This window comes from Carya illinoinensis, chromosome 3 (assembly GCF_018687715.1).
Source record: "Carya illinoinensis cultivar Pawnee chromosome 3, C.illinoinensisPawnee_v1, whole genome shotgun sequence".
NCBI classification, from domain to species: Eukaryota; Viridiplantae; Streptophyta; class Magnoliopsida; order Fagales; family Juglandaceae; genus Carya; species Carya illinoinensis.
The window spans coordinates 4,484,168-4,506,796 of record NC_056754.1 but is presented as its reverse complement, the minus strand read 5'-3'; the positions used below and the strand labels follow the sequence as shown (position 1 = coordinate 4,506,796).

Below are 22,629 nucleotides of genomic sequence, written 5' to 3'. Positions count from 1 at the left end.
TACTTGCAAGATATAGTTCCGCACCAACTTGAAGACATTGGAATGACATTAAACATATCCTTCGATACCTTCGAGGTACGGTTGATATGAGATTATTTTATCAACATGGTTCAAGTCCACAATTAGTTGGATATGCAGATGCAGATTATCTTTCAGATCCACATAGAGGTAGATCTCAAATTGGATATGTATTTACTTATGGAGATTCTGCTATATCATAGAGATCTGTCAAACAAACACTATCTGCTACCTCTTCAAATTACTCAGAGATCATTACAATTCATGAAGCAAGTCGAGAATGTATTTGGCTAAGATCAATGATCCAACATATTCAAGAAAAGTGTGGCCTTCCAGTGATTAATGATAGTCCAACAACTTTATACGAAGATAATGCTGTTTGTATTACTCAAATTAGAGGAGGATATATCAAAGGTGATAGAACCAAACATATTTCACCTAAATTCTTTTATACTCATGAACTTCAAGAGAAATGTGAAATTAAAATCAAGCAGATACGATCAAGTGATAATCTGGCAGATTTATTCACAAAAGCATTACCAACTGCAATATTTAAGAAGATTGTGCCTAATATTGGAATGCGGAGACTTGAAGACCTTTTATCATGCACTTTTCAGGGGGAGTAATGTCTTGAAGACTTATACTGATTGTACTCTTTTTCCTTCGCTAAGGTTTTTTCCCACTGGGTTTTCCTTTGCAAGGTTTTAATGAAGCAATCTTAAAGCATTTTACGGTACACATGAATATTGTACTCTTTTTCCTTCACCATTGGTTTTTTCCCACAGGGTTTTTCCTTGGCAAGGTTTTAACGAGGCATATTCATTATATGTGGTCATTCAAAGGGGGAGTGTTGTAAAATAACATTGTTGTAAAATAAATTATATGACCACCTTGAACTAGCCATCAAATGCATAGTGCATAGTGCTAGCATAGTGAGTTGGCCGACATATGCATAGTGCATAGTGCTAGCATAGTACTAGCATAATAAGCTAGCATAGTCTTCTTTGTACGCCTATATATATCGTTGAATTCTTTAAGAAATTCATAAATTTCATAACTTCTCTGAACTCTATCTCTCTCTCTCTCCTTTCGATAGTTTTATAACAGTTGCGATATTCTTTAAAAAAATTTAGTTTATTTGTTGAAACCTTTTTCGATTTTGCTTCTTGGCTTTACAACTGTCTAAAGTTAAATTAAATATTATTAAAATATAATTTTTAATTTAAATTTTAAAATATAAAATTATTTATTATATTTTATATAAAAATTTAAGAAGTCTATAATAGTTAGGAGTATAATCAATTCGATTTTAAATATATTTTAGAACTAAAATAATATACACTAGTTTTGAGATTTAAATAACTAATATCATATCGGTTACATCTTTAAATTAGTACTTTCGATTTTACCAATTCTAGTTTAATTTTTCTGATTTTAGTATTAGATTATATAGTTAGTATAACTATACAATATTGATATAATGATATACAATGGATTATATAGTGATATAGTATTAATATAACTAGTAACTACTAATACTATAATGATTTATATAGTTGTTTATATCTAATAGATTACTAATAATATTGGTGTTAGTATTAGTATATTTATAATAGTATCATATAGTGTATAGCATTTGATTATGTATGTTAGTGTCTAACTTATTTATATATTTGATTATATATGTTAGTGATAATATAAGGGTTTTTATATGAGTGTATATGATCAAATGTATTTATCAAAAAGAACATATATTATAACTTATTATGCTATAAAATGTATTTATCTTTAATATATATATATAGTTTATATTAATAATATATAATCAAATGTTCATGTTTAAGATTAAAATTTTATATTATTAGATTATTATTATTATTATACATGAATAATAAGATTTTAAAATTTAATGTTATATTAATTAACAATTTAGCATATAATATAAGTTATTTTACATATGATTATATAAATTATATATAAATATTTTATATAATATAAAAAATTATATATATATATATATATATATATGAACTAGTCCAGTCTAGTATTAGAAAAGGAAAATCAGAACAGACCAATTTCGACTAGTTTTGAGAAAAATCAAACAGGTACCGAATCAAACCGAATTAAATTCACTGATTTGGTTTGGTTTGCCAGTTTATCGATTTTGTTTTTTTTTTTATGCCCCTAATAATGATTATATGAGAAATCTCATCTCATTTTAGTAACTAAACGAGGCAATATTTTTTTAAAAAACAGACTTTCATTTTTTTATGTACTTAAAAGCATTATAAATAAATTTATCAAACATACCATTTTTTGAACAGAGCTTTTTAGACTTTCAAAATCAAACTTAAACAAGCACTTGACATCAAACAGTTAGGAATGGGAAAGGAACTTTGAAGTCAAGAAAAATAGGTAGGGATGGGAAAGGAAAATATAAAGCAACAGTGCATATATTTTATATAAATTTCAATTAAAGGCTGATTACATCACACAATATTACAAACTTTTATTCATACATAGCATCAAACCGAGAATATGAGTGGACAGAAAGTGGCCACTGAGATCACTCTGAAATCATATTACGTACATATAGCAGAAAGGATTAAAATAATATGGAAAAAAAGGTGTCATTCTTATTGTGAGCTAGCAGCAGCAGCAGCAGCAGCAGCAGCAGCATCTTGCATGCATGGTTGAGATGTAGCTGGAAGGAAATGCAGAGGCACTACTGCAGTCGGCTTAGAATGCCCTCATCATGGCAGCAGAGGAAAGTAGTGTGTTTCTCCATGTTGCGGTGACACTCGGGGCATTTCATGCTTTCCGGAATCCTTCCGGCAACATGCGAGAACTCAAAGCGAGAGCAGGGGTGAGAAATACTACGAAGCATGTCATGGTGGTTCTTGAAAGCCAAATCAAAGCCATGCAGGGAAACATTCTGCTTCCATGAATCATACTCCAACAAAGTGGGCAGCATTGTGTTCCCATGCCCATTTACCACCACGCTAGACCCTTTGCTGAGCACAGCCCAACCGCCTTCTCTGTCGTAGGTAAGCAGCTTCTTGATCTCTTGCATCATGGGATCGATGTCGTCAGCCTTGCCTAGTTGAATCTTGGAGAACAACATGCTTTCAAGGCGGGTCCAGAAGAACCATATCATGGTTAGGTCTTGCCAGCAGGTACTCAGCTTCTCTACTGTGATGGTAGCTATTGCTCGCCGGACTTTTTCCCTTTTGCTACCTTTTCCAACGTAGACCATCTCTATGGGTATGTGTGCTGCCACCGAAACAGCGCGTGCTGCGTTTGTAAATTTTCGAATCCATTCAATGTCATCCCCTCCATACAAGAAAATGTATTTTCCATCTTTAACCTATTAAATCAAAACAGAATTACACAAATTAACCTCAAGTATTAATTAAAATAACTAAGTAGGTATATGGATTTGATCAGCGTTTAGCTGTAATTTAGTGCATGCATATATACTTACCCAGTTCAGCGTTGTTTGGTCAATGCCATCCACTAACAGCTCAAGCCTCCAAGTCTCATCCCTCCAGAGAGCTTCTTCTCTCAAGCTAGTGAAAGGAAAGGCATTACTTCCCCAAATCCACATCATGTGGATTGCATTAGGAGACACCACTCTTCCTTGAGGGTCTAGCACCACAAGGATTGGCTTATTCCTGAAGTGCCACTTTTCCCTGATGAACCTCATCACCGCCTTCCCTATCAGGGAAGGGTGGTATACCGTGTACCATGGCATGCTAGACTGTAGCTCCTCAAACTTTTTTTGCAAGGGATCAGTCCACTGGACAGAACGATCCACAATCGGGATCCACACAACCTCATACTGAATGTCTAGCCTCGTTGGGTGGAGCCTGGACTCATTGTAAATTTGTTCGAGAACCGCGAGCTCATCTTGGGAGATGTCAAGGGTCGAAATGAGCAACAGCACATTCTTCCTCCTAAGAACCTCTATGTTAACCTGCTTTACAAAAAAAATTACTTCAAATAATATTTTAAATACATAATATAGTAGTAATAAATGATAGGGATCGATGTGTTTAGAAGAGCCCACCCTTTTCTTGGAGGAACCATCTACAAGAGGCTGCAGATCATCCTTAGGGTAAATCAACGCCTTCAAAGGCTTTATGTTGTCAATGTGCATCATCTCAAAAAGACTGACAAGCGTTTGAAAATCTTCAATATCCCTTTTCTCCTCTGCATTTAATTTTAAATGTTTCATATGCAGTTCTTTAATGGCATACTTTCATGATCCACATTTGGTACAAAAAGTTAAAAAAAGAAGGCTTACCTATGTATTGGTAGCATATTTCCAGCTGCTTCCTGAGATGGTCTCGTATGGTTTTGAGCTTGTGAGCTAGGGTGGATAGCTCCCATGATTCTGTGCCGGATGTCGCAAACCTGAAATCAATAGCGCCATTTAGCAGGGAGGATTGCAACGACTATTTTTTCACTAGTTTTTATGAAGTAATATTAACAATTTCTCAATTGTCAATATATTACTTACCAAGTCATGTCAGGAAATATACAATATCTAATTAATTTCAAGGATTAGAGGACGGTATATTGAGATGGATAGTAAAACATACTCGTAACCCAAGCTAGTGAAGCTACTAATTTGAGCTGCGCAAGCCACAACACTCCTTATGGTCCAGTAGACAGCTGTTGGAACATGTGCCCAGGCTGAGGATAATGCAGGTACATCTTGGGTGATATACATGGATGGTAGTTCTTTAAACTCAACCACACAACGGCTCACTTCCACTATCGCCTGAATTAGATCATTAAGTGCATCCAATCGGGGTTTTAGTATGCCTGCATGCTCAACGAGGCTAGGTACCTGCTTCAGGAGCGCCATTGATTTGGCAAGGTTGTTTGTTGAGTAAATCTGGGCAAGGAGCCAGAATTCTCCATAGTTCAAAGCAAAAGCCGCTACGGCCAGCACTAGCTTAGCATCCCATGCAAAGGGAGATACCATGTTAAAGATTGAGAGTGTCGTTTGGTGTGCTTCGCTGCCACTGAAAGCCTTATAAGCTATCTGAAAATTCATAGATTATTTGCAAATATTAAAGTAGATATATGCAAATTACTGATTTGTACGTGGAGAAGGAAGTATATGTCATGGTTCATGAATGATGCTGTATTTGCTAATTTGTGAGAAAATATGCTGATATATATATCATATGTGACTTGAAAGTGTCGTAATCATAAATTTGTATGACCTCGGAAGCAATTCGATCAATTGTATAAGACAGAGCATCAAGCATGACAAGGAAATTGGCTTGGTGGGTCTTGTCCTCCATGTTTTCAATTTGTGCTTGCGTACCCTGCAATAAAATACAAGCATCTAGGACTTAGATATGAAAATAACAAAGATAGAATGTTATAAACTGATTCATTCATTCAAATAAATTAGATATATATACATCTGTTGCATCAAGTTTTTTGGTGCTTCTTTCTTTTATTTTTCCTGAAACATTTGTGTGAAGGATTAGTATATTTACCGTAGTAGGCATAGTAGGCATAGTGGCACGATTAAGAATGTCCTCAACAATATAAAGAAGGGGTCTGACATCAATTTCTCGTCCATCGGGATTATGGGTTTCCAAAATTTGCTTCACCATGAAACTGTCATCGGACAATGTTATCATGCTTCGATCACCTTTGATCAGTTGCTGCATGGAACTAGGTGCGAACTTGCTGGCCAGGCCTTGTTGCAGCAAAGAACCCGGTTGTTGGGTGGGCTGGAAAGAACCCAGCTTGCTGGCGGGCAGGAAACTACTCAATTGGCTTGGTTGTTGCAATGAACCTTGTAAAACATTGCCGGTCAGCCGGGGTTGCTGTAAAGCACCAAGTTGTGTGGGTTGCTGCACAGAACCAAGCTGGGTGGGTTGCTGCAAAGAACCCAATTGTGGGTTGGGTTGCTGATATGAGCCCTGCTGCTGGGTGGGTTGCTGCAAAGAACCCAGTTGTGGGTTGGGTTGCGGATATGAACCCAGCTGCTGGGTGGGTTGCTGAAACGGAACCTGCAAGGGATTGCTAGCTCGAGTGGGTTGCTGTGCAGAACTAGCAACGTTGGATTGCTGCGAAGAACCAGTTGGCACCTTGCTCTCCATGTTGTGCAAGATACAAGAAGATTTAAAAACTGAAGGTTTAGAGGAAGAGGAAGAGGAAGAGGATATGGCTTGTGAGTTTGTTGCAATTTTGACGCTCTTTATATAACCATCCGAAAGGGAATAAAGTTCATTTGTATTAACTTCCTTGCTTCCATTGTAGTTTACCATTTGTATGTGAAGGGGAAGCCTAGCTTTGGATGGTGGTCCCCATGTCTCATGGCTAGCTTAGTATATGGGCAAAAGTTATTCGCTTAAAATTTGATAAAGAATAAACATGCATTGGATCGTAGAAACCTATTTATTTTTATCTGAAGATTAATGTCTAGACCATTGGCAACAACGGTCCCTAGAGCTAGAATATGCAGTATCATTGGGTTCAATGGATCATGGCCTTCAATTGTAACCAATGAGAAACATATTGAAGGCCAATCTTGTCGTTCGCTTCCTTACTAGATTCTTTTTTTTGCTTGTCCGTACAGTAAAGCTTTAAAGGGAAGGAGATTTGATTCCCTGCCTTTGTTCGTTTTGTTTTTGGTATATGTAAATTTGAAGATTTGGTTAGCCAATAAAGCAAGATCATGGAGGAGCAAATCAAACTTACATATACTCCCCAGCTTGCATTATGTACTTCCAAAAGAAACTATGGGGCCAAATTGATATCCTTTTTGGTCATAGGCAATCATGGTTTTAGAAACTCTAATAACATTCTTTTGGTGTCAAAACCTTCCTTAATAACTCCAAAAAATTGTGTGAAGGCTTCAAATTAGTCCCATGCCTTTTGTTTGGCTTGCATGCTTTTCTTCATTCTGCAAACAAAAATTGAACGTCACGTATTATATGCATGTCCTTTCTTTGTACTTTATAACACCTTAACAAATAGAGTCCATATTACAGTCAAATCCAGTTTGGGTTTGGATCTAATAAAACAACGCCAAAAGAATCCTTTGGAATGACTCCTTGATGTGGTATGAGCCGGTAGTCATTATGATTTGCCAATTGATTGGGTAGGCTTATTGGGGAAATATGGCATCTACTTTTTGTTCATTATTCTTTTTCACATTCTTGAAATCATTTCAACCTTCCTAAGAGTTTGCCACGAAAATTGCTTAAAAATCATCAAATATTCTCGAGCTTTTTCATAAGCCAAGTTGATTCTAAGCTTTGTAAGTAGGGATGTTGTGTTGATAATTGCAAGCAGTATGGTAATCAGGTTTGTTCTAAATAAAGATGTCTTAGCCTGTGTTAATATGTACTTTGTCCAAGGAGGCAGAGCATCCTTCTTCTCCCTCAGTGCTCTCACTCATGTGCTCAAGAGGAACATCCATTAGGTGATGATAGGCGAAAGTGAAAGCCGCGAAACAATACAAAGTAAATAAAGGGAGGGGAGTACATCTTTTAGACTAGAAAGCTTGCTATCTACATCATATAAGAAAATGTTTAAATAGTAATCCTAATAAGGATTGATCAAGATGAGAAAGACTTGGTCATCAAGTGTGTTGCTGCTTCTGTTGTTATCTGAATTATGAGATGAAAGGCTATGAGATTTGTTATATTCTTCTATACAAGCAACAAGAGGAACTGATTTGCCAAATTGTTAAATTAAACTTCTCTTCTTTGATTGCTTCATGCGATTATCCTTGGTAGGTAATTTGAATTTGTATTATAAACGATAAGCAAACACAGCAAGGAAAAATCTGTGAACACTTGCAGTTTTTAGTATAAAAACATGTTTTCTTGAATCTTTAACAAAATCTACAACATGTCTGCAATAAGAAGAATCATGCCATGTTAGTATAATGGTAAATGTGTAATACAAGTGTATGTGCCTGTTTATTCGTTGCAACATTGATACATGATAAACTTCTCCATCGTACGTCCACACTCTGAACATACCACTCTTTCCGGTGTCCTCCCAGCAGTACCTGGTAGCACGATGCGGTTGCAGCGATGTGGCGTTTGAAGCTTCGTAAGGTGGTCTCTAATTGCTGGCACAATACCCTTTAGTTGTGCTTGCTCTTTCCACACATCATACTGCATTAAGCAATTTAAAAATGTGCTCCCCTTTGCTCTAACAATCTCAGCCGATCCTCTGCTGAGCAAGGCCCATCCACCCTCACTGCCATCAAAGCTAAGCAATGTCATAATCTCTTGCATTATACTATCGTTCTCTACATTTATTCCTAGTTGCATCTTAGATTGCCACATGCTTTCTATCCTAACCCAGAAATACATAACAGAAGTCATGTCCTTCCAGTAGTGACCGAGTTCTTCTACACTGATGGTTTCAGTGTTTATTCTCACACGCTCTTTGGGGTTACTCTTTCCAACATAAACCATCCCCAATGAAATGCCAGTAGCTTGTGCCATGCCACGTGTGGTTGTCGTAAGCTTTCGGATCCATTCTATATCTTCTCCACCATAGATACATATGTATCTTCCTTCTGATATCTGATGGAGCAAGGAATTTAGCATTTTAACTTTGGGGGTAAAAAGCACAATGCACACTAAGATGTGAGTACCATAATTATTCAGCCAAAAAATAAAGATAGGAAATATCTCATACATGCATGTACATGTGAATCAGTCATGAATATGCAGACATGAATGATGATGGCATGCACGGTCGTATCTGTAACAGCATTTTGACTGCTAACGATTCATTGTTATAAAGTAAGTACCCAGTTCAAAATTGTTGGATCAATGTCATTCACCAATAATTCAAGTCTCCAAGTCTCTTTCTTCCATAGAGCATCCTCCCAAGTGCTAGTGAAAGGGAAGGCCATACTCCCCCAAATCCACAACATGTGGAGCGCATTTGTATTTGCAAGTCGTCCCTGTGGGTCTATCACCACAAGCATTGGCTTCTTCCTGAAATTCCAGACCACCTTTATGAACTTGATCACTGCTTGCTCGATCAAGGAAGGATGGTGCACGCTGTACCATGGCATTGTTGCTTGCAGATTCTCAAATTGCTTTTGCCTAGTCTCAGTCCAAGGGAAATCTGGGTCTAAAATCGGGAGCCACACAACTTCGTATTGACTCTCCTGCTTTATTGGAGTTTGTGAAACCTCCTTGTATATCCGTTCAAGAGTAGTAGGTTCTTCTTGCAACATGTCAAGGTCTGATATGAGCAGTAAAACATTTTTTCGCCTTAGAACATCAATGTTAACCTGATTTGGTCATACATATTGTTAGGAATTGTAAGCTGAGGATATATGATATACCTTCTTAATTTGTATCAGGGAGTATTTTATGTTCGAGCAATTCTAGATGCAGAACTAGGGTGTGCAAGCTCGTATGGACCCTTTGAATAAAAAGTGAGATCAAGTATGAAAAAGTATCCCGCTTTTTTTCAAATGGCCTACACAGGGCTTGCACACCCAAAACCTATGCAATTCATTTTCCTTTCTTTTCATTTCATATCCCTGATTCCTATGGATTCTTGCTTATGACTAATTCATAATTACAACATTATTGAGAAAAGAGCTGCATTTCATTACATACCTTGACATAGGACATATGAAATTATACGAACTATTGACTGCAAAATTATGAGTGCCATTTAAGAAGCTTCTTGGCTTTTGTATAATAAGAAAAAACTTTGAAAATATTATTTGCACCTCATAGGATTTACGATAGGTCATTACTTAACATATGTGTTTGTATCTGGCCAATAATATGATTGTTCTGGTATAACATATGAGATGAAAAGATGAGATACCCTTCTTTTGGTGGCTCCATGAACAAGTGGTTGTTGGTCATCCCTTGGATAAATCAATTCCCTGAGAATCCTCATGTTGTCATCATGGGTCATGTCGAACAAATTTTTTAGGTTCTGAAAAGCTTCAATTTGCTTTCTTTCATCTGCGCCAAATTGTGACATTGCAACATCCACCATTCAATTTATGAGGCTTATTTGCTTAGTTAAGTACGTGCATATGTAACATCACAATGGATCTAAACTCACCTATATGCTTGTTGCACATAGCCAATTGAGTTGCTAGGTTACTATGCATGTTGCCGATCTTATGAGTCAGGGTTGATAGGGTCGATAGCTCCAAAGCCTCTGTAGTTAAAACTGTGTGCCTGAAAAAATCTATTCTAAATAAGAACTAATAACAATTTCAAAATTGGATAAAAGTTTTAGTTTACTACAGCTGCAATGATATATTTACAAAATAATCACCAGGAAAGAGTATGAATAAAGTTTATTGACTAATATAATAGCCGTGACAAAAGGAAAAGCTTTTATATGCTCACTAACAGGGATGCTTTGAGAGCACTTACAGCATGCTGCCAAAAATCTCAATTGAGAGGAAATAAATCTATCTATACACCATATTGGACAAGTTCTAAAGGCTGCCTGTTAAAATTAACATAACCTATTAAGTTCAATACTTGGTAATGGACTAACAGGCTTATATCCTGTAAACCAGCATTTAAATGTAAGTGTATATTGCGGTTGGTTATTCTTTAAAAAAATGCATAGAAATGCAGGATTGCAATGACAACACTTGGAAGGATTTAGAATGTAATGGAAACAGAAAACATACGCATGTCCCAATCCCGTAAGGCCAACAATCTGGGATGCACAAGCCACGACACTTCTGGTGGTCCAGTAGACAGCAATTGGTATATGTTCCAAGGCCATGGACAGTGCAGCAATATCAGTTGTCTTGTACTTAGCTGTTAGCTCCCTAAACTCCACAATGCATCTTGTAATGTCCAGCATCACTTTGATAAGGTTATTTATTGCATCAAAGTTGGGTTTTAGGATGTTAGAATGCTCCAAGATCTCAAGTAGTTGTCTAAGGATTGCCATTGATTTGGCAAGTTGGTTTGAGGTGTAGTTCTGAGCAACTAGCCAGAATTCACCATAGTTCAATGCAAAAGCTGATAAGGCTAGCACCAACTTTGCATCCCATGAATAATTACCTAGCATATTCATTATTGAGATTGTATTTGCATGTGCACCCCCGCTACCCGAACATTTGCAGGTTAACTGTCCAATTGTCGATATTCACACAAGTTAACGATGAATGTAAAGTGTGTGTGTATGTGTGTGTGTGTGTGTGTGTGTGTGTGTGTGTGTGTGTATATATATATATAGAGAGAGAGAGAGAGAGAGAGAGAGATCTTTTTAATGGTTTATACTAACATGGCAGGAAATTTGATCCAGGGCCAAAGCTTCTGGAATGCTGATGAAGCTCGCTTGATAGGTCTTGTCCTCTAAAGCTTTTGTACGTGGTTGAATACCCTACAAAGTTAAATTGGGTTAGCAAAAGAGCCAAAGAGGGGTAAATACTAAGTACAGGGCTATATGCTATCTTGGACTGAGAGCATCTGCAAAAATCAACTGCTTCGATACAAAAAAAATATAGAATTCTGCATTAGATCATCACCAGGGCAGCAATGGTATTAATGCTTGGCGTGGTACGTTTGATTATGTCCTCAACAATACGAAGAAGAGATCTGACATCAACCTCACGCCCATCAGGAGAATGGGTTCCCTGAATCTGCTCCAACATCACATTGTCATCGGAGGATGACAACATGAGTCGGTCACCTCTCATCAGTTGCTGCACATTGGCTGGTGTTTGTGTCATGGTTTGTGTTGGCTACTCAAAGAAGGAGAGGACACGGTAAACATGAGTCGATAAACTTTAATGCTCGTCCCTTTATAGAACCTTCTCGGAATGGAATAAAGTTCATTTGAATAATCGTCTTTGCTTCCAGTGAGGTTCAAATTCCCGCAACGTTAAGACAATGACCTGATCATGATTGTGGCAATATGCATTCCCTTTTTTTTAAATAACTTTTTCGATTGGCCTCCAAATTAATCTATATCAGTAGTTTGTATGAACCTCTAGTTTCTAGATTACGACCCTAGAAAATCTTTAACGAGTTGGATTCTGAAAACGAAAAAAGAAAACCAAGATATGAATGGTTCAAGCAGATTACCATACAGCAACATAGCAGTAGAATCTCAAACACACGATTCGTGAAGTGGTCTATACTCCTGGTGAAATAAAGTAGAATCCCCTTGCTTCATAGATTTTTTTTCTACATGATAAAAGTTTGAATTGGTCAAAGTGTAAAATAAAAAAGAAAAAAGAAAAAAAAAATTGTTCTCTTCTTTCTCTTTTTGCCATGAAAAAGGGTCTTAAAAACCACAAATTTGACTTCAATTAAAAAAAAAAATACAGAGTTCTCCAGAAAACAAACTTGTCGATTAGGTTAGAAGAGGCCTATTCATTTGATAACGCTTAGAAGAGACCAATCCATTCCTTCTGCATATATGTCGAAGAAGATTCATATCACAATGTGGCATTTCAAAATATAATCGTTGAAGGCAGTCACGATCGTACAACCTGCCTCTTAAATTCACAAATTCCAATATACTTCACTTAAGCATAACTCAGCCCTGAGTCCCTGACTGGGTTAGGAAGAAAAAGTAAAGGCCAGATTCTTTTCCTTAGACATCAACAACAGCATGAGCAGACTGCACGAATCTATTTTTTCTCTTTTTCTTTTTCCTTTTTCCCAAGCAGCTGCCTTTATCTCATTTACGTCTTTTTCCCCGGATGGACGGGCCATGCCATTCTTCATGATGTGAAGAACGACTCTTCTATCTCGGACTCCGACTACCCACAACTTCCGCACAAAGCGGACGTCTCTCCGGTACCTGTGCCGTATTGGTTGTGCAGTAGGGTCCAGGGTCTAACTTTTTGAGATGATCAGTATTAGAACAACAATGACGGCCTTGTTTGTATTTTACTATTTGTTGTTTGGGACAATTATGATTTCTCCTATTGAACACGGCTTGGCTGACGAGCAAAACATAACTGTTTGAGTTCCTTTGCCATAGCCATTGATCCTCCAGCTCATCTTCTAATAAGTTTTTCTCAATTATTTCCAAATTTTGAGAAAGATATTCCTAGGCTTCTCCTTTATCAGATATATTATTAACCTTTGATAAATATTTAAGTCCTTACAAATAAGTCTTGAGGTAGATTTTTTATGGACATAAAACCAAAAAAAATCACATATACTTAAAATTGATTTGGCAAACTTTGTGGATAAAGTCTTATTAGATATAATGTAAATAATCTATTTTGTGATAAAAATATGCCTTACTACAAACACAAGATTTATCAATTTAACTTCACTCAGAACAGAGAAACTCCAAACTCCTAATATAGAACTTTCCTATCACTACTATATTTGAAAAAAGGGGAAGGGGAACGGGGAGGGGGATGGGGGAAGAGAACAAACCAAACTGGAAGAGTTAATGTGAAGTCTTTAATAACAATCTTCTTAAAAAGAAAATGATCCACGCCTTCGTCGTTCTTCAGCAACATTTACCCTTATAGCTCTGCCGTCCAAATTCTGCACCATCAATGCAAGACAGAACCAGGTTGTTTGTCAAAATAAAAGAAACTGTAGCAAAAATCTGAGTTTTGCCACAATAGAGACGTAGAAAAGCATGCTTTAGAGAAATAGTAATGATAACACAAGCTTGGTGATCATACAGTTTTAATTGCAAGAGGGTTTTGAAAACATAATTATGACGACTAAGGGAGCAATGCTACCTTATTTACACACACTAATAGTTTTCTTTGTCATATCCAATTTTGATGGGTAGCTAACCGCAATACCCATGAGTACTCAAAGAGGTTCACGCGAGGCATAAAAAGAAAAATTACAACGTTAGATGGATTGCCTGAATGATATCTTTAAGATAACCAGCATAGATTCTGATATAAGCACCTATTGACCTAAAATCCATTGCTTAACAGGATTTTCTCTTGCATGATTTGCAATTGAATTCAATATCAATAGAATATATTCTTACTTATAAAAAAAAATGAAACGCAATGAAAATGGAATCCAAACTTCTAAATGAAACAGGGTATAGAAGTAACCTGTCCATCAAGAGCAGCAATGGCATCATTCAATTCTGTCTCACTGGACATTGTAACAAAACCAAACCCTCGTGAACGGCCTGTTTCCTGGTCGCAAATAACCCTGGCATTAATTACCTTCCCATGTTCACTGAAAACCTGCTCCAGACGAGCATCATCCACTTGCCATGACAGGTTACCAACATATATTCTGAAAGAAGGTTCATTCACTCGGGGTCGTTCTGATCGTGACCCTCTAGGAGCAGCCTTGTTTACCGTTAAAAGCCTTCCATTTAAATCCTGTTTAGCAATACATAAAGATCTCAGGTACTTGGAGATTACAATTATAACCATTTTATATTCAACAAACATGGATATAACGAAAAGCTTTTCTATCCTACAGGCCTACTAATAAACCAATAATTATAAAAATCAAAAAATAAACCAATGATTGGGTGTCTCCAGTTTTTCACAAGCCAACACAATTGCAGCTTTGGTCACCTATTGGTTTCCGTACAGCTATTACATTGCTCTTACATGACTCAATAATGTTTGCTTGGTATTATTTCCATTGAGACAGATGCAAAGGGATGAGTGTGATGTATTAGATCACTAATATTTAGTTAAATCGCGTACTGATAAAAAAACAAATTTAGTGAAACGGTGTGGCGAGTAGCAGAGAAGGAAACCCATGAAATGTGATAAACGGCATCATATCAAACCAGGCTGCACAATGACCTAACGAATGCAGCATGCTTGCGTTTGCGATATTCTTGTTCTGAGTTATTGTCCAAAGATAACATAGTTCATACAAGAAATTAGATTTGAACACAAAAGAGAAGAGCAACTCACATAACGGTGTAACATGTCCACAGCCTTCTCGGCTTCTTCAACAGTACTCATAGTTACAAACCCGAACCCTCTACTCCGATCCGTTTCCCTATTGTAAATTACCTATAACAAAATCAACAAAATAACATTATCCATATCACAAAATTTACCATCTTCCAGTTTAGCTCTCTCTCTAAAAAAATGCAAACTTTACCTCAGAAATCTCAACAATCCCAGCTTGATTAAAGACCTCAGCCAGTTTCTCACTATCAATATCATAGGGCAAATTACCCACAAAGAGTTTCGCCTCTTCAGGTGGCTCAGGATAAAATTCTTCCCTCTCTTCCAAAACCCCTTCTCCAGAGCTCTCTTCTCCACCCCCAACCTCACCTTCCCAACCATCAGAAGCAGAAGTAGCCAAGGTTCCCTCCAACAGTTGGCTCTTCCAACTCGAGCTCTCTTCTCCTTCCTCTTCTTCCTCTTGTTGAGCCCAATCTGAGGTCTGAGCCACTAGCGGGACTACACGGAAGGTTGAAGACTTGTGCTTGAGGGAGACCCATGAATGGAAAGACGGACATGAAGATAAGAATGACAGGTGTGAGAGCTTGATGGGTTTTGAGGGAAGTGAGAGAAATGGGTATTGGTTTTTGGTGGTAAATAGTGTTGGTGTAGAAATTAAACAACTTTCAGCCATTGCGATACCTTTAAAGAGCGGGATGGATACAGGAGAGGGAGAGGAAGAGGGAGAGAGAGGATAAGGGGTCGGGAGAAAGGAGAGGGAAAGACTTGCTCGGGGGACGATGTCCCATTCACCTCAGGATAGTCCAAAGACTCCAAACTTTTGCCTCGGATTTGCAGAAGAAAATAAATATTTTTTAGATGACCTCATATCTGCTAAGTTCATTATTCTTGGGCCTAGGCATAGACTGTAGCTACTGAACTAGATTTGCCGATTGGTGGGCTTAATTCTATCTTCTAATGGATGATTCACCCAACTTATAGATAGGCTCAATCATAGCCACAGGCCCACGTTTCCATCTTCCTGCGATTGGAGTAACTCTATCCATCAATTGGGCCGGAAGTAAATTTATTTATTTATTATAATTTATTATATAATTATATTTTAAATGAAGAATATTTTTATAAAATAAAATCATTTTATATAAATATTCTCATTTTAAAATATAATATATAAAGAATGGTAGAAAAGTATTACTTATATAGTTATTATTTTGTTTTCTCAAGCGTCTCTCTACCTACAGTGTCGTCTCCTGCCCCTTTCTCGGCTTTTGGAAAACAAAAGCAATACATGCCTTGATTACTATGTAATAGGTTTTACTTTGTAACCAAAGGAAATCAGTCATTTTGTCCCTCTAGGGATTGATTTGTAGCTCAAACTTCGCCAGGCCAAACTAAAAGACAAGACTAATCATGATTTGTCTGCTCAAACGTGCAATTGGTTCTCATAAAAAAACTCAAGAAAGTCGATCTTTTCTAAGGGTTGTCTATAATTATATCAGAGAGAGAGAGAGAGAGAGAGAGAGAGAGAGAGAGAGAGAGAGTGTGTGTGAGAGAGAGAGAGGTACACAAAAAGGGTGTTTGCCAAATGCCAAGGATAAGACAGGACTCTGTTTTGTCACAAGTGAGAAACAAGACTATGACTTTTCTATACCGGATTTCAAAATTGTGGTTCGAATTTTACCAGGCAGGTGACAATAAGTACTGCAAACATTATTTTTAATTTAATAAAGATTATCTAAGACATGATAATATTTTACTAACTGGGGTTTTCTTTATGTTTAGAGGATGATCATAAACAACTTCTTTTTCTTTTTTAGCATTATGAATGTTTATACACTCTCTCTCTCCCTCTCTCTCTCTCTCTCTCATTAGTAAGAAAAAAATAAGTGTAGGGTCATGGTGGTCCAAGGTCTTGCATGCATCCATTCAATTAATACAAGATGGAATAAAGAGGTATGAAAATGTTTCCCACAGATGAGTTAGAGGTGATACATCTTCACCAGATTGTGCATGCCATCTACTGTGTGAACATTCATTATAAACATTTGACTGAATATTCGTTCAGTGGAAAGTGTATAGCATTAACCTGGACGTATATATATACTGAGAAATTCAAAATTTGGAAAAATCATGATTGCAGTATGAATTGATATCCAGCTAATTAGAAGTTCTAGATGAACTGAGGGGGGTCCCAAATCCATTGCACGTGCACCATGCACAGGGATAAAAGTACAGACAGAAGGACCCACTTTCCTTTTCCTTGCCTCCCTTACTTCTCATTGCCTCTGCAGATGTCTGCATCACCTTTTGTTCTCTTTAAAATCTCACAAGAAGCCCAAAGATGGGTTTCATCATGCAAAACTAAAGCAGTAAGAAAATTTGGGGTTGGGTTTGCATTACAAATTTAAACGTCCACATCAAAACCCACATAAAAGGAAAAGCAACTCATCACATCTGTTCTCTAAGTGGTAGAATTTCACCGAGTATGCCCCCTCTCTGCTCTCCTTTTTGGGAACATACTCGCATTTTTTATGTACGTGCTCAAGCCTCTCACTACAACGTCCGCTAGCGTTTGTAACAAGCGCACATAAACATTGAAAAATATTGTTGGAGATAGAGAGCAGCATGGAGAAGGCTTTTTTGGTGTGAGTAGGGTAAGCTAGAATTATGTTTGACATTGAAAGCAAATTAGTAAGGCTTTTTTGGTCTTTGCTAGGGTTAGGTGAGCCCCCTTGCTTTACTGTTTTCATATTTCGTATTCATATTTTGGCAGAGACTATGATGATCATTGCACCTTTCTGACTTTTTCTTCTTTTATCTCCATGTATATGAGAAAGCATTATCACTATAAAATTGAATTTCTTAAATTCGGTCAATGGTCATCCAAACTTAAAAAAACAAAAAAAAAAAAAAATCCCCAACTGCTAAAGATCCAGCTATCTTACCAAAAAAGACCATTATTTAATTACGTATGTATGACATATGTAAATTCCAGTTCATTTTTCCAGTCTGTCCCTCCCCTTTTCCTTGGAGCCAAACTCGCTCATCCAATATAACTTACCCTTATTATTTTTTCCTCTTTAGTAAAAAAATGTCAAGGCATAATCTACAATAAGTATTCCAGAGATGGTCTGAGAATGTGTGTGTGAGTATATATATATTTGCAAGCATAGGGAAACAAACCAGCTGAGAGCTTTGCAAGGGTTCGAGAGTCATCAAACAAGACAAGCTTCTTGAGTTTCTTCAGCAAGAGAGATGTTTTTGCCTATAATATTAGCTCTCTGGTTAGGACTAGCTTTGGCTTTTCTTCTCCTACACTTTTTTGGGAAACAAGAGCTTCCAAACTTACCTCCTGGTAACATGGGATGGCCCATTTTGGGGGAGACCATTGGCTTCCTCAAACCCCATAAATCAAACTCTATAGGGAGCTTCTTACAAGAACATTGCTCTAGGTGATTTACCAATTTTCTGTACTTTATGCTTCTTTTTTCCTTTTCCTTTTTATTTTTTTAATGAATTTAAACATCAACAATATTATTTGTATGTAGATGTTCGTATCTCGCCAACTTTAATTAATCAATGCATTGTCAGGGCTTAGTTATTACATTACATAATGGTTATTTTCTATTGTTTTCATGCAGGTATGGGAGGATTTTCAAGTCCCATCTATTTGGTTCACCAACCATAGTTTCCTGCGACCATGAACTAAACATGTTTATTCTTCAGAATGAAGAGAAGCTATTTCAAGCCAGCTACCCCAAGCCCATGCATGACATTCTTGGCAAGCATTCTTTGCTTATGGTGTCCGGAGACATTCACAAGAAGATTAGGAGCTTTGCTGTAAGCTTTGTCGGCATTTCCAAGTCATCACCAGAATTCCTTCATTCTGTAGAGACTCTGACAATCTCAATGATGGATTCATGGAGAAACTGTAAAGCAGTCTCATTTTACAAAGAAGCTAAAGTGGTATGGTATTTACTTTCACCATCTTTCAGAATATAATGGTATACTTGAATTCATCTTGGACTTCATTTTTTTTTATTCACAGTTTGCACTCAATACTATGATGAAGCATCTTTTGAGTATTAAACCAGAGGAGCCAATTGCCTCGACCATATTAGAAGACTTTGAAACTTTCATGACAGGTTTTGTGTCTTTGCCTCTAAAAATCCCTGGGAGCGCTTATGCCAAAGCTGTGAAGGTAATATATAACTAAATTATGATTATGCTAAGCTACTTCTCAAAGCTAACTTAATTTAGTTCTCCATTTTACTGGTTTTCTTTAGGCTAGAGCAAGACTTTCTTCCACCGTGAAAGGAATCATAACAGAGAGGGAGCAAAGGAATGTGGGGGTTACAGGAGGAGACTTCTTAGATGGGATTTTGTCAAATCCAAGCCTAAGCTATGACGAGAAAATAAGCATTGTATTGGACCTCTTGCTAGCTGGCTACGAGACAACGGCAACACTTATGGCCTTGATTGTCTACTTTCTGGGGCATGCACCAAATGCATTAGAAAAATTGAAGGTCTCTCTCTCTCTCTCTACATGCTGTAAAAATACTACATGTGCTATGCTAAAGAGGAGTTTACTCAACATTTATGCAGGAAGAACACCAAGGGATAAGGAAATGCAAGGAGGAAGGGGAAACCTTGAACTGGGCAGACTATAAGAAGATGGAGTTCACTTCCAATGTATAACATCATTTCAGAAATTAATTTTTCACACAATCTACTTTTCTTTGAGGGATAAACTTCTCCATACAGAACTAATTATATGCTCGAGTTTGTCGTAGGTTATATGTGAAGCTATGAGATGTGGGAATGTGGTCAAGTTTGTTCACAGGAAAGCTCTTCAAGACATTAGATTTAAAGGTTCTTACATCATGTACTGATGTTTTACAGTTGATGTTACATGTCTGTATTTCCTTGATGATGGCTGCTTCTTACTTAAACAGAGATCATGATTTCAACTTTTGCAGAGTTTGTCATACCCTCAGGATGGAAGGTTTTCCCCATATTGACTGCAGTGAATTTTGATGCAACTCTCCATGAAAATCCCTTAGAATTCAATCCTTGGAGATGGTTTGTAAGTATCAATGACTCCTCTAGCCCATTAACCAAGGCACCTCAGTTGCACGTATACGGTATACATTTTTTTTATATAAAAAATATCACATTTATCACAAAAAGTCCACCTTCCTTGAGTAATCTGTAAGTACATTAAAAGATACACTTTACACTCTTAATTTTCAAGGCTCCTGTATTTTGCATCCTAAACTATCAAAACTAATGCGTTACACCTTCTAACTATCAAAAACTTACATTTTGCACCCTCATCCAATTTTAACAATTAAGATGGATAAAAAAAAGTCAGTGACATAGCACAATCTTAACAGTCGGATTTTAATAATTAGCTTTGATATACTTGCGGGAAACTCCTTGCCGGGGGCCTGTGCACTCTGGGAATTAGTCGGAATGTTGTTCCTGGATACCCGGTGCCAATATTAAAAAAAAAAAAAAAACAATTACCTTTTGATATTTTGAGATATAAAGTTCAAAACTCTTAATAATTTGAGGATGCACATTGTATTTCCCCCCATAATTATGATAATAAACCTTCTAAGATCATTATAGATATTGAATAAAATCAGGAAGTATTACATTTTTTTAGCCACCTCCCTCCAAGTCCACTTTATCTCCCTACTTTTCGGCACTTGCTATAAATGTCTTCTTCTTTTTTTGTCTCTCTGTGTTGTCCATAGGTGACTAGGAATCTTTCTCCCCATGGTTTATGATAAAAATCAATAGTTATCTACATCTTTCTCACCAAATTAATAATTTGCAAGTGTATTTTATTTCATTAATAAATTCACATGCATCTCATGTGCACCTCAACTAACATATATGTTAGCTAGATATGCATATTAGTTGAGATACACATGAAATGCACGCTTATATATATATATATATATATATATATAAGTAAAACAAAGGAAACTTGTGCAGGGGATAAGATAATTAGGGTACATTTTGAAAAGGAAATGGCTTGGATGCTCACATAGATACAAACAGATCTTTCAATATCATGCATTTTTGCATGTATGTGACATTTTCCTGACCTTGTATAATCCAATTTCGATCTTTGCCCCCCGCATTGTCAGGATGAATCAACCAGCAAAAAAGTATCACCGTTTGGAGGTGGGCCAAGGCTCTGTCCAGGTGCTGAACTTGCAAAAGTAGAGATTGCATACTTCCTTCACCATCTTGTCCTTAATTATAGGTAAAGTGCCCCCACTAGATGACAGCATGCATGGATTAAGGATGGAAACGTGCTGGTTAATCTAGCAGTAACCTGCTGAATCCCATTCAGGAATCTATATAATTGGGTTTGCTGCATTTTCAGCAGCAACCATTTTAATATTGGCATTATTAATCATAGCAGTTCTCATCATAGCATTTTCTACAGAGACAAGCATTAATGTTAATGTTAGTCATGATTAAGGTGGAATTAGCACTCAAAATTCATGGGATCAATTGGTACTTTCATTTGAAGCTATCCTTTTTGTGCTTTTGCTTGCATCAGGTGGAAAACTAAAGCAGATGACTATCCACTTGCTCACCCTTATGTGCAGTTCCGGAGAGGATTGCTGCTGGAGATTGACCCAATAGAATGAATGATATTGGGAAGGGGATCTTCATTGTGTTTCCACCTCAATCATGTCCTTAAACTCCAAGACTCTGAGCTTATGAGCAATATTATAAGCACTAAACAAGTTGTGGGTCAATGGCATGAGAAGGGGCTTGAACTAAAGGAACCTCCTCTGACTGATTGAAATTGAAGCCAACCATGAATATTAAACAGTATTTAGGTAGGCTTATTGTAGATCTTGATGATTTGCTTACCAGGAAAGAGAGAGAAGAAAAATAGATGAAGCTGCAAATGTATTCAAATAATATTTTTTTTTTTTTGTTTAATGTAAAAACAGCATTTCCTGTAAAGAAAAAGAATGCCCTAAGTTTACAATGCTTATGACTTTTTGGAGCCATCCAGGATTTGAAAAATATATGGATGGAAAGAGTCAATTGCTATTTTTTTTTAGAGACAATGACACCCAATTGTCAGATCACAGATGTGAAATGCAATCCAGTGTGACATTTGAATAAAAAGGAAACAAACAGTAAAAAAAAAACCATTCCAATCCAAATTTTCAGAATAATCTTAGGAAATATAATTTTTATACTTTGGTACCCAATCAAAGAACAGGAATCTTCATTCTCATCCTCAATTAATGTAAAAAATGTGTTAGCTTTGTACCCAAGGTTCCTTCCACTCTCATTTATTTATTTAACAAAGGCAAGCAGATTTAATTATTTAAGGTCAAGCAAGTTGCTCTTGAATCAAAGTCCAACTCTTCAGCCTAAAGGAATTTGAAAACACATTCTTATTCTTTAAGAATTTTATTAGATTTTTATAAGATTACATTTTATCAATTAGTAAACAATAATCTAGATGAAGATCCAATATTTTTTTTTCTATATCTTTTTATTTAATGAAAAATTCTATAGCCACAAAAGGAATAATCTTACAAATTGATGTTGGTTGGTGGAGTTCATTAGATTATAAATTTATTTTTATTATAAAATAAATCTAACGAATCAAATAAAATCACATTAATTTATAAAATTATTTTGTACAATTCATTCATTTGTTGCTGGAGTCTTAA

At 36.6% G+C, this 22,629-nt stretch overlaps 4 protein-coding genes across 6 annotated transcripts; 1 reads left to right on the top strand and 3 right to left on the bottom strand.

The window, feature by feature from the left end:
* Positions 1 to 2,455: 2,455 nt before the first annotated feature.
* Positions 2,456 to 6,239, bottom strand: LOC122302673 (protein SIEVE ELEMENT OCCLUSION B-like). The gene is made up of 7 exons (XM_043114057.1): positions 5,538 to 6,239; positions 5,256 to 5,360; positions 4,623 to 5,071; positions 4,325 to 4,434; positions 4,088 to 4,230; positions 3,503 to 3,994; positions 2,456 to 3,385 (listed from the first exon to the last, which is right to left on the bottom strand). The coding sequence occupies exons 1-7, from the start codon at positions 6,147 to 6,149 to the stop codon at positions 2,744 to 2,746; spliced, it is 2,553 nt and encodes an 850-aa protein (XP_042969991.1). The 5' UTR covers positions 6,150 to 6,239; the 3' UTR covers positions 2,456 to 2,743.
* Positions 6,240 to 7,842: 1,603 nt separating this feature from the next.
* Positions 7,843 to 13,107, bottom strand: LOC122302674 (protein SIEVE ELEMENT OCCLUSION B-like). Of its 3 annotated transcripts, none has more exons than XM_043114060.1 (9): positions 12,375 to 13,107; positions 12,111 to 12,212; positions 11,552 to 11,920; positions 11,308 to 11,406; positions 10,703 to 11,151; positions 10,117 to 10,235; positions 9,871 to 10,013; positions 8,828 to 9,319; positions 7,843 to 8,597 (listed from the first exon to the last, which is right to left on the bottom strand). In XM_043114060.1, exons 3-9 carry the CDS (start codon positions 11,753 to 11,755, stop codon positions 7,980 to 7,982), a joined length of 2,124 nt encoding a protein of 707 aa, XP_042969994.1. In that variant the 5' UTR covers positions 11,756 to 11,920; positions 12,111 to 12,212; positions 12,375 to 13,107; the 3' UTR covers positions 7,843 to 7,979. The 3 variants fall into 3 exon arrangements, with proteins under 3 accessions (XP_042969994.1, XP_042969995.1, XP_042969992.1); XM_043114061.1 differs by having other exon boundaries at positions 11,552 to 12,212; positions 12,375 to 12,439; positions 12,521 to 13,107; XM_043114058.1 differs by having other exon boundaries at positions 11,552 to 13,107.
* Positions 13,108 to 13,262: 155 nt separating this feature from the next.
* On the bottom strand, positions 13,263 to 15,745 carry LOC122302675 (28 kDa ribonucleoprotein, chloroplastic-like). The gene is made up of 4 exons (XM_043114062.1): positions 15,099 to 15,745; positions 14,906 to 15,007; positions 14,075 to 14,353; positions 13,263 to 13,538 (listed from the first exon to the last, which is right to left on the bottom strand). Exons 1-4 carry the CDS (start codon positions 15,576 to 15,578, stop codon positions 13,467 to 13,469), a joined length of 933 nt encoding a protein of 310 aa, XP_042969996.1. The 5' UTR covers positions 15,579 to 15,745; the 3' UTR covers positions 13,263 to 13,466.
* A 2,275-nt stretch (positions 15,746 to 18,020) lies between these two features.
* LOC122303891 (cytochrome P450 724B1) lies at positions 18,021 to 22,034 on the top strand. The gene is made up of 9 exons (XM_043115886.1): positions 18,021 to 18,357; positions 18,547 to 18,871; positions 18,954 to 19,106; positions 19,192 to 19,431; positions 19,511 to 19,597; positions 19,699 to 19,777; positions 19,885 to 19,991; positions 21,067 to 21,185; positions 21,489 to 22,034. The coding sequence occupies exons 1-9, from the start codon at positions 18,161 to 18,163 to the stop codon at positions 21,577 to 21,579; spliced, it is 1,398 nt and encodes a 465-aa protein (XP_042971820.1). The 5' UTR covers positions 18,021 to 18,160; the 3' UTR covers positions 21,580 to 22,034.
* Positions 22,035 to 22,629: the final 595 nt, after the last annotated feature.